The sequence below is a fragment of the Panicum virgatum genome, chromosome 8N (assembly GCF_016808335.1).
Source record: "Panicum virgatum strain AP13 chromosome 8N, P.virgatum_v5, whole genome shotgun sequence".
NCBI classification, from domain to species: domain Eukaryota; kingdom Viridiplantae; phylum Streptophyta; class Magnoliopsida; order Poales; family Poaceae; genus Panicum; species Panicum virgatum.
In genome coordinates, this window is record NC_053152.1 from 18524668 (window position 1) to 18536932 (window position 12265).

Below are 12265 nucleotides of genomic sequence, written 5' to 3' on the forward strand. Positions count from 1 at the left end.
TGACTGACAAGTGAACCGGCACCACCGGGCCCCCACGGCACGCGGGGAGTTCGGCATCCATCCCTTGCCGTGGCCCACGAGCCAGCGACGCCAGCCAGACTTCTGTCGCTTCAAACCGTCGAGAAGATCCAAACCAACGGGAAGCCAAGTCGAAAGGCCACGTGTTCGCCCTTCTTTTACTTTTCTTCTCTTCCCATCATCATTTCTTTCTTTCTCCCCACGATTTGTTTGCTCCCTTCTCTCTCTCCCGTCCTCGTCCCTCGAGCCGCGCGGCGATCGCATCGAGCCGGAGAGAGGGGAGAGGCGCGGCCGCAAAACCCTAGAGCAGCGAGGGAGGGTGGTCTTCGCGGAAGCAGGAGGACCGGAAGAGAGAGATGCAGGGCGCCAGCCACATGCTCCTGGAGGAGCCGGTGCGCCTCGCCTCCGTGCTCGCCCCAGCCAAGCCCGTAAGCGCCGCCGCCAGCTCCCCCCCCCCCCCGTCCGGACATCCATTTCTCTCGCTCCCTCAGTACTCTACAGATCTTTCGATTGAGGCGTCCGTGCGTCCGCACGCACCTGATGTGGGGCCGGCTCCAACCCCGGCATCTGGATGTGCTGATTATTGTTGAATCGCGGTGTTTTTTTGGTCGGTTGGTTCGTCCGATTTGGTGCGCGGAGAGGCCGGGCAGGGTTTCGCGGAAATGCGGGGATCCATTTCGTAAATAATGTGTGTGATTCGCGTCACTAGCAGGGTCAGCCCGGGGTTTATTGTCGGGTCAATTTGCCCTCACCAACCTGTGACGGCACCAATTTGTGTGTGAGATTTTAGAAATTGGGATTGTTCAGTACACCTTAATTAGTGCGATGACTTGTAATGGAACTCGTAGGTCTGATTTGGTCTCGGGGATTATGGACATCGATCCTTTCTTACCGTTGAATCCTGCACCTGTGCAGAAAGTGTTCCCGTCCCTCACCAAGATTGTTGGGACGCTCGGGCCCAAGTCGCACTCGGTAGAGGTTATTCAGGGATGCCTCACTGCTGGAATGTCAGGTTAGATAGTTTGATCACAACTTTATCTGTTCCTGGATTTATTTGCAGTATGGCTTACTTTGATACTGCTGGTTACTGTTATGTTGATAAGTGATAACTAATGCTAATAGTGGTGATGATATGAGTATCTTTCATTTTGCAGTTGCTCGGTTCGATTTCTCATGGATGGATGCTGAGTATCACCAGGAGACCCTTAACAATCTGAGGAAAGCGGCGCAGAATGTGAAGAAGTTGTGCCCTGTAAGTTCATTCTTATTCTGACTCAATTATTAGCATCTCTGGACATGCTTGTTAAAGTATGTTTCAATGTGCAAACATTGCCATGCATGGGGAATTCGAATTTGAGTGGAAAAGACATTGCCTATTGACCTGTGTCACTTCCAACTTATTTCGCGGGGTTTTATATGTCTTACTTTTGAAGACAGTTTTATGGTAACATGGTTTTGTCATTTGATTTCAGTTTATGTTTATAGACTGAATATTCACAATATTGTTGAAATGGTAGCTTTGAAATTAATTTTGGTGTTCTATTATGCATTCGCATATGTAAATTTTGAATGCTTATAAGTCACATTTTATATGTCTACTACTGTATGGTATAATCAACATTTTTTGAAACATGTTGTCCCCTGTTTTTGGTTCATTTTCTGCATGGGCTTCTATTTCATTTATATTGTTATTAAGGAAGTTGTACAAATCCCTTCCTGACAAATAGGATTTGTTCATTTTAAAATTTAGCACTCTGATGTTTCAATTTGCTGTTCCATGTGCACACATGCTGCAATATGGATGCCTAACATTTTGAAAAGGATTTTTATCACAATTATTTTGTGTAAAATAATGGAGCTTCTGGCTTTGGGTGGCACTACGGAAGGATGATTGCTCAGTTATTGTAAGATTAGTCGAATCTACTATTTGTGGTAGACAATCAAACTGTCTTCAATTGTTTCCGGATATGTTTTCTGAAGTAGCTGGAGAACATGCTGAATTTCTTTTCAATGGTTAGCACAAAGGCATATCGTACTTTTGCATTTTGAGATATCATATATTTATAGTTTTTCCGAAAATTCCTGCTTAGATTTTATTTTCTGTGTACTTATTATTTATAAGTTCCTTTGAGTTAGAGAATTGTGATTGTTTCTCTTTTTGAATGTTCATGACTTTCCTATGTTCATTTTGGTTGGCCTTTTGTGCATTCTTCTAACTCAAGAAAATTTGATGCCTTTGCTTGCCACTTTTTTCATATTGATTCTCAGAGGCATATCCTGGAGGCATCTAACTTGATTTATAATTACTATGCATAGGTAATGCTTGATACTCTGGGACCAGAAATTCAGGTTCACAATTCCACTGGTGGGCCAATTGAGTTGAAAGCTGGGAACCATGTTATCATAACTCCAGATATATCTAAAGCTCTATCTGCTGAGATCTTACCAATTAAATTTGGTGATCTCGCAAAAGTAAGTGAATAATGTGGATTACATGGAAATGTTTGTTTCTTTTGCTCCCCACAATCCACATTGTTTTTTCTGCTCACCTGGTCTAAGTTGAGAGTATCATGTGCAATAAGAAACATCTCAACTTTTCTGCTGTGCCAATAAAAATACCTCGTATTTAATATTTCTATTTGACTTTTAATACTTAAATTCTTAGGACATAGAATATTCTACTAAATAGCCCTTCCTGTGAATTCAGGACGTGAAGAAGGGTGATACTCTTTTTATGGGTCAATATCTCTTCACAGGAAGCGAAACAACGTCTGTCTGGTTAGAGGTGTGTGCAGTTTTATTTTTATTGTCACGTAAATTCTATTTTACAGTTCCTAAATTCCTCATACATATGACACAATTTGTAGGTTGTGGACACTTCCGGTGAAAATGTGAATTGTCTTGTGAAGAATACAGCTACACTTGCTGGTCCCATTTTCACTTTGCATGCTTCACAAGTCCACATCAGTTTGCCAACATTGAGTGAATATGATAAACAAGTACTGTGGACCACCTCTCAACTTCTTTACACCATCATTAAGTTTGTTAGCGCAATATTCCTGTTCTGCTTTACATTCTTTTTGTACAAAAAGTTAGGCTAGAAAACGTTTTTGTAGAAAAGAAATGATAGTTCTTTTTCATGTCCTGTCTTATTTATATATTATTTTTGTTTTGCTTTTGACCAAAAACTCAACCACAGAAATTATATGGTTTGCATGAAAGAAACTGAATGTGTTTTCTGGTTGGGCTTTACAAGTCAATATACTGCAGGTATAGAAGAATTTGTGCTTTCTATAATGCTGTATGTATAAACATAAGTCCCTTACCTGAGCAATATGCATTTATACGCAGAAATCTGTCTTCGATCTATATGTGAATGCATTTTAGATGCTGATACATCAAATCACATTCCTCAAAGTTAAACACTCAATTCTCTAAAGATTACTTTGTTTACTAAGGCCCATATATTTTTATAAGGGCATACTACTGCTTTTATATGTTTTGAAGATGGTCCTGAGCACAGTTTTCTTGCAATAGGTCATTTCAACTTGGTGTTCCCGTAACAACATTGATATTATTTCTCTTTCCCATACCCGCTCTGCTGAGGATGTAAGGGAGGTTAGTTTTGTTTCCTAATGCTTTCAATCTTGTGCTTGAATTAAACATTCAGTTGACTGTTCACCTACTTCATTTTGCTTTTATGGTTCCTTCAAGTAGATCACTTATCTGAGACATCATTGCAACAGCGATTGCACTAGCAAAACCCAAATTGTAAGAGCTATGTGCAAATTATCAACCAATTGAATCTATACATTTAGTCAAGGTGCATCCACATGTACACATGTACTTTCATATCTGAAGATAATCAACAACATTAATGCTTATTCAATTAATTGAGGTACATGGGGTAAATAGTGTCTAAGACAATCTAACAGACACTTGTACATAAAAATATATTGGTGATCAGTTTGTTTGATCTTTGCATATGGATATGGTGTTAGTTTGCGACTGATCCCTTGATCTGAGAGCACACATTATTCACTTCTTTGTACCATAATAAGCTATTCATGTTTTTTGGCATACAGTATCTGAGTTATTGAAGTAACATATTATAATTGTAGAGACCCTGCTGATCTTCAGATATTTGTGCTGTGCAGCTTAAATCCTTTTTACAATCACATGATCTTCCTGAGACACAAATATATGCGAAGATTGAAAATTCTGAGGTAATCATCATGTTTTGCAAAGACCCTGTTGTCGGTTTGTTTCATTACTATGCTGTAATTACTGCATTGTGCATTTCATTCTAGGGTTTGGATCATTTCGATGAAATTCTCAAAGAGGCTGATGGCATCATTCTTTCTCGAGGAGACCTGGGAATTGATCTTCCACCAGAAAATGTATGTTTTAATTGTCTATGGAATAACTATTTATGCTGTCTATCCCTAGCATGTTATCAGATATTTCAATATTAATGTCAATCAATTATTCCTTGCAATGGTAAGTCTTAAGTAGAATAGCAATAATAACTGATGCTATTATAGGCCGAAGAAAGACCAAGAAATACTGCTGCAACATTTGCTTGCCTGCTCAAAATTTACATAAATGCTGTGACTGCATATAGTTGCTGACACATGTACTCTTGACGTATTAGGTTTTCATGTTCCAGAAGACAGCTATTCATAAATGCAATCTAGAGGGTAAACCTGTGATCGTCACTAGAGTTGTGGACAGCATGATTGACAATCTACGCCCTACACGTGCAGAGGCCACTGATGTTGCGAATGCTGTGCTAGATGGTTAGTTAACATTAACTACATTTTGGCCACATAATGAATGTCTTGCTTATTTTTTGCGCTGTTCAAATTCCAGGAACTGATGGTATTCTGCTCGGTGCGGAGACACTTCGAGGGCTCTATCCTGTTGATGCAGTGAGTACTGTGGGCAGGATATGTGCAGAAGTATGTCTCTACCTATTTATAAGAATAAACTTTAGTAGAACCATCCAAATTATTTGACTAATCAGTTATAAATCTTCTAGGCTGAGACTGTATAACCAGCCACTTCAATTCAAGAAAGTAATGTGGCATGTTGGTGATCCGATGCCCCATGAGGAATCTGTGGCATCAGCAGCGGTAAATACTATCTTTCATTGCGTACAAATAGAGGTTTTCTAATCTAGAATATTACTGATCAACCATTGTTTGCTTTTCTTAGGTTGGTTCTGCGATTAAAGTAAAAGCTGCTGCAATTGTCGTATTCACATTCTCAGGGAGAGCTGCTAGGTGCCCTATATTTACTCTGACATCAACACCTGACTAGACAAGTTCACACCATATGAAGCAATTGAATAATTTCATGCTTATTGTTGTGCAGGTTAATTTCTAAGTACAGGCCGACAATGCCAGTTTTAGCAGTTATCTTCCCGCGTGAAGGATCCGATCCATCAAAGTGGCGTTCATATGGAACCACTCAGGTGACTAATTTGCACCTCTTGGATTTTGTTGAGTTTGGTACTTACATACAGTATTTTTCTTCACCATGAAGCAGGATCTGCAAACTTTTGTTTGACCATTTTTGAATCACTTTCAGGCAAGGCAATGTTTTGCAGTGAGAGGCGTGTACCCTTTGATGGGGAGTACTGATGAGGTATGTATGAAGTTGTTTTTGTTAAGGTTAGAGCTACATGTAAAAAAAAACATATAACTTACCAGGTCAGTTTCAACTCTCTATCAGGCCGAAACTGGTGGGCTCACAAAGGAAGAGTATGGGATAAAACTGGCACTGAACTATGGTCGGTCAGTTGGCATAGTGAAGCCTTTCGACAGGGTGATAATCTTTGAAAAGATTGGTGATTCTTCTGTTGTCAAGATCATTGAGTGTGAAGGTTAAACATTAGATACCCACTACCCATGCTATTGGTTCATGTGACGCATGGGAGATTACCTCCAGTTTTTCTCACTTATTTGACCAAAGATAACTGGAGAGTACAGCATGTGCACCTGTTGTCTTTTTAGGTGATTTTGCCTCTTTTCCAATTTCAAATGTTTGAAAGTTTTGGTCCAATAAACCAAGATTGTCTCAGAGACCTATATACTGGAATTATGGTTTGATGAGGAAACACAAACACATAGGATTGTTGACACAATACCATGAATTATTTGTTGCTATCTTGTTCTATTTGACAAAACAAGATGACACTGTATATAACATCTGTAAAGACAGTCTTGAGGTATTATCAGTTAATTTACCTAGGAATACTGTTCTGTATATGGTACACTCCTTCAACCTTGCTGCTGTCAGTACTGCTCCTTGAAGAACACAGCGTAGATGATGCAGATGACGGAGATAATGATGATGACGAAATCAATGGTGAGCGCGGTCATGGCCTGGTCGCTGAGCTTCATGTTCCTGCCGCCGAGGCGGTCGACCATGTCTGGCACGGACTCGTAGTTCTGGATGTCCTGCTCGTAGGGGTCCTCGAGCCTGGACCTAAGCTGCTGCAGCCGCCGGCTCTCGGCCTCCTGCGCCAGCGTCCAGTCGTAGAACCGCCGGCTTTCCTCCTTGCTCAGCACGTTGTACACCTCCCGGAGGCGGATGAACTTCTCCGACGCCACCTTGAGTTGTAGAGTCGTCGTGTCTGGGTGGTACTCCTTGGACAGCCGCCGGTACGCTGCCTTGATCTCCTCGATGTCCGCCTCCGGCGTTATCCCCAGGAACCTTTGATAATTTACATCAAGTCATGTTAGATGCTCAGGTCAGTCACAGATTTTGCAGTTAACACATGGATTAATTCTCCATTAGGGACATATATGAGCTGAATAGCAATAGTTTTGGTGCTTAATTGAAGCGAAGAAGCAACTGACGGCAACGAGATTGACTGAATCTGGAAATTTGAACTACGTTTCAGAGAGTTTAATTCAGCTTGGATGAAGGAGCCTGGACTGGAAATGGACTCAACTGGTAGTGAGACTCGGACGCGGCGTTGACGAGGTCGGCGAACCTCCCTCCCAGCGGCTCGTTCTTGCCGCGGCCGCCAGCGCCGTCCTTCTTGGCCTTGCCACCGATCCACCCTTCGTCCGGGTCGGACCAGTGTATCCTCGTGTCCACCGTCTTCTTCTTCTCCTGCCCCGCACCGGCTGCGGCCGTCGGCTCGGCGTCCGGCGTGCTCGCGGCGGCAACTACGATGGCGCTCGCGCGCCGCCGGTTGCGCGGCTGGTGCCGGTGGAGGAGGGGCGTGAGGGGGCGCGAGGCCGTGGCTGCCGCCATGGGAAATGTGCGTGTCAGCGTCAGCGGCAGGGGAGTATTATCTGAGGCTGCGGAGAGAAGTCTTGAGAGTCGAGACAGAGCCACAGAGGTGCTCGTGCATGCGGGTTGTGAGTGGTGGTAGGAAGGCGATTAGGTGGACCCCACCTCACACAGGATACGTTGTCTGGTGTTGTCGTTAATCGTATAATACACTGACAATTCAAGTTATTCGTCACGAATTACATCAAGAAAAGTACGACGACATGGAAATAAATTACGGCGGATTCGGTCGTTATATACATAATACATTGCGCATCCAAATTTACATTGAGGTAGTACCGATTTACTATCTCAGGACTCGGGAGTTCAGATGTTTTGCTCTGCCGCCAGATTAAATCAGTGATCCAATTTTCCCAAACTTATTCTCTACTGCTGCATTGTTCATGCATAACGATTTTTTTAATCTCTATCTCTATATCTATCTCTACTATATATATTATTAAAGCAAGAGACGAGTCCTTAGTCCGTCAATCGTGGTCTAATCGGAATCCAAGAGTAATGATTTCTTAGTCCCTGAATGGGAGTCTTAGTGTTTAAATTTAACAAGATACCAGCTACAGCTACAATTCTGAGCGATGGTGCAGCTGCAGCATGCATGGATGACCTATGGCTAAGGATGGATTCGGATCGGATACGGATGAAATCAGATCCGAATGTCACCTTTTACCACATTTTAATTCGGATACGAATAGGAATGCGGATCACATCGGATATGAATACAAAACAAATAGTTCGAATCCGGATACCTTCTCGATTTGAAACATAGAGCTATCACGAGTATCAGTTTATTTTGTCAATAATTTTATAGTAGATCAAAATCATTATACATGTAGGGAGTAAAGAATTAGAAGATAACTAATAAAAAAATAATATAATTATCTATATATAGATTTTATATTAAATATATAATACTAATTTTAAAGGTAAAATAAATACATATTTAAATACTTAATAATTAAGATATATAAAAAAGATTTTATCATTAAATAAATAATTAATTTGACTCGTATAAAATAATTTTAATCATGAAATAAATGTATTAAATAGTTAAAGTTAATTTTTATATTATTACTAATTTTAATAAATATATTATTAGTTATCTAGCTTTTTAAATAATTTAAATAGTGTACATCATTAAATAATTAGGTATAAAGATAAGTTTAAAATTGTCTCACTAGTCACTTTTTCTTTGCGGATACGGACGAATACAGATGTGATCGGATATTCCTCGAACACGAATATGGAATCGGATAGAGAAAAGTTTTCAAAATCGGATTCGGATGCATCCATATTAAAATCGAATACGAATACAGATATCCATATTTACATTTTAAGCGGATACGAATACAGATAATTCGGATGTTCAGCCATCCAAATCCATCCTTACCTATGGCCACAGATTAACGAAACAGCAACTGTAGGAACCCGAGGATTTTCCTTATCGGCACCTTGGTAAAATTTGGAAAATCTCTGCCACAGAAACACCTGCGTCAGCTAAGGTCGCACGCAAAGCGGTTCAGCCACACACACCCCAACACAGCTGCTTGTATTCCTGCTGTCTGCTGTTGTGGAGGGAAAATTGAAGTTAAAAAATAAAAGAAAAAATGGAGATGCGGGGGATCGAACCCCGTGCCTCTCGCATGCAAAGCGAGCGCTCTATCATTTGAGCTACATCCCCTCTTTTGTGACAAAAAAATAATAACAGATTTATAGTTTAAGTGACGATACTTCCAGATCGATAGAGCGACGACCAAGCAGGTGGTGCAGGCTGAATCAGGTACTTGTAGAAGAGGGGAAATAAAAGCGAGACAAATAGTTCCTTCGCGTGTCATCATGAACTGACCATGCATGTCCACGATATGAATCGGACACGCCTGCACTTCACCCAAACCACCAAAGAAGTCAACTAGCTAGTGTGGCAGAACCGCCTAAATTATCTCGGCTCAAGTGCGTAAACCATCACCATAAAGGCAACATTAGCTTAAACGCACTTCAAACGGAACAATTTTTGGTCTGTCGGGTAACGTCCCGATACAACCACCGATTCTCGGATCGAACAAGCATACCCCACACGAAGGCGAGTTCAGAGATATTACAACCACAATTTTACAACACAGGCATATTAAAGATTACAAACCAGTTCAAAAGATTATTACAAAACCAACTTAAGTAAAACAGTTATACAAAACATAAGAGTAAGTTCAGAATTTAAACAGCGGAAGATAAAACACGACGGCTACAACGCGTCGCAAAAAGGATACCAGGCTAGCCCAAGCATGGTATCACTCGTCATAGTCATTGCCGGCCGAAGACGTATCCCACTCTACGGACCAGCCAGGAGGCAACGCGCAAGGATAGGTCAAGCTAGCGATCTGATCCTCAAAACTCATACCTGAAAAAGGGTTTCAACAGCAAGGCTGAGTATTCTAATACTCAGCAAGACTTAACCGACAACGGGTATAAGTAGCCCACCTTAGCTAGACTATGCAAAGCTTTGTAAGGCTCTGGTTTTCCTTTGCTGAAAAGCAATAAAGAGTAAGTCCTTACTTTCAAGTTTTAGCTTCAAGATTCTAGTTGATTAACCATTCTATGTAAGCATCTACTATCCAAATCATGGTGGAACTTCTAAGCAAACATCAAGATTAATAAGAATATTGTTGCTCTTATTACTCTGTGTGGCAAAGAGATCAAGCAGTCTCATTTCATCGTGAGAGGCGGACGATTCTGAATCGAAATTCAACCTTGCAAGGGTAACCTAGCACACACGTCTGGAATACCGTCGGGTCATTCCCAAACAACCGTTGACCTTTCTTTCCGGCTTGTGGATAGGGTCACTCTCCCCGACTACAGGGCTCCAAGGCCGAACCTTGTCCCTTGAAGTCGTAGTGTTGCGCAACATAATAATAAAACCTATCCCTACTGAGAGAGTGAAAGGTATATCCACTCCCCGGTCCAATCGGCTACTAGGCTTGCCGCGTACCATATTTACGGCATGTGACTAGTACTTTCAAAAACTTAACCAGCACTACCACACACCGCGACCTTAGCAAGTTCATCAACACAGACGGGGTCTCACATAGGACATGATATCGAACACAACCCCGTCTGTCGTCCTTATATTGATAACAGAAAGTAAACAAGCAATTCCTATAAAGCTCGCGAGTGACAGGCAATCACTCGACTTTTACCGTTCCTATAAGCTTAGCAGATAGTCGAACTCAGGTCTAGTGTTCAGTACATAGGTTCCTAGGATCATGCATCTAGGGTTTCAATTCAAATCCTAAGAACTGTAAATGCACAAGTAAGTAGTAACAGTAAATGATAATAATTTGAAATATAGGTTATGTCCGGGGCTTGCCTTCTCGATAATTGCTAACTATTTCAGCGCTAGGCTCTTCCGAACTTTGGTTCGGGGCTTCAGTTAGTTCCGCAGTGTTTACTTGAGCTTCTAGATCACCTCCGTCAGATTCCGGGATCAGCTCGTACGTCCCGTCCGATAAGGCAGTCGTGTCTATATGTAATGCAAGAACAACATTATAAACAAACATGGGCAATCGTTTATAGAGTAGTTAAATAACAAATTTAACTACACAAGGCATCATGATCAACTGCACAAAAGAAGTTAACTAACTTCATAAAATGAGGGGTGGTGATTTCCTATACAATTAAGTCATGGTTTGTAAATAAATCAACAACTCAGAGTACAAATAGTAATAAATTCTACCAAAATTACACTAAACAGAAAATGAACAAAGTAATCTACCCTGTAAAAATCATGCCAAAACATTTAACCATTTAGTCAGAATAATTCTTTTACTCAGATAACATCTAGAACAAGCAAGAATTACACAGTTCAAACTAGAGCAGATCAGAAGCTCAAAATTTAACATGAGATCTACACAGGGATGATTTATCTACTGTGAATTTCTCACGATTTTACCTACACATAATTAATTCTGAGAAAATAAACAAAACAGACAACAGTTTAGAAAGATTCAATTTTATCTCCTGTTCTAGCCATTAACTGATGCTCAAACTTCCTGGACAAGTTAAGATATTCTAGATGAACACTCAGGAATATTTTCAGGATTTAACAAGAACAGAAACTATTTATCATAAATAAAGTATACTAAACAAGGATTAAATCAAATAAAAAGCTACCACAAAGAACTGATCATGAAATTTTTATAGCAAAGCTAGTGTAACAAGAGTAAACTACTACCAAAATTTCAGAGCAATATCAGTTTTCAAGTATCACATAAGAAAAAGATTAAAGAACTAGTATTTATACACCTAGTAACACAAAACAAAATCTACAGCAAAAACTTGCAACTAAAGCCTAACATATTATGGTTCTACTGCATAGAGCTCTTCAAGAGGATTCCAAAATATCAAGATTTGCTAATTTACGAATTTTCTACGAATTGATATTGAATTTCAAAGATCACTGAAAAACATTGCAAACCAGTCCCTAAGGCACTATTGCAATGGGTCACTGACATCGCAGATAACCCCCTGGGCTTTCTCAAATTCAAGCACGCGGTCCTTGGGTCAGGTCAGAGAGGGGAGGTGAGGTTTGACCGGCCGTTTCCCGGCGAGGGGCTCACCGGCGGCGAGAGTGGAGGGGTGCGTGAGCCTCACGGGTTCAAGGCGCACCTCTGGGTGCTTGGAATCGAGGCTAGGGCGGTCGGAGGTGGGGTGTCGACGGCGAGCGGCGGCTTGCGGGCTCGGAGCACGGCGGCGAGGTGGCTCCGGTGGGGTTCGGGCGAGGGAAAATGGTCTAGGAGCTGCGCGAGGTCGAGGCGGTGCTAATGGTGGGGGATGTAGGGGTGGAGCGGGTCTGCAGTGGCGGCTCCGCAGCGGGGTGGAGCTCGCCGGGGTTCAAGCGGGGCGGCGGTGGTGTTCTGCAGCGTGGGAGCGAGGATAGAGCAAAGGGATG

At 41.5% G+C, this 12265-nt stretch overlaps 1 protein-coding gene, 1 non-coding gene and 1 pseudogene across 2 annotated transcripts; 1 reads left to right on the forward strand and 2 right to left on the reverse strand.

The window, feature by feature from the left end:
* Positions 1-374: 374 nt before the first annotated feature.
* Positions 375-6232, forward strand: LOC120685851 (annotated as a pseudogene).
* LOC120685853 (NAD(P)H-quinone oxidoreductase subunit T, chloroplastic-like) lies at positions 6049-7372 on the reverse strand. The gene is made up of 2 exons (XM_039967962.1): positions 6980-7372; positions 6049-6738 (listed from the first exon to the last, which is right to left on the reverse strand). Exons 1-2 carry the CDS (start codon positions 7285-7287, stop codon positions 6318-6320), a joined length of 729 nt encoding a protein of 242 aa, XP_039823896.1. The 5' UTR covers positions 7288-7372; the 3' UTR covers positions 6049-6317.
* A 1559-nt stretch (positions 7373-8931) lies between these two features.
* Positions 8932-9004, reverse strand: TRNAA-UGC. Its single transcript has one exon. It is a non-coding gene; the product is annotated as a tRNA-Ala (tRNA).
* Positions 9005-12265: the final 3261 nt, after the last annotated feature.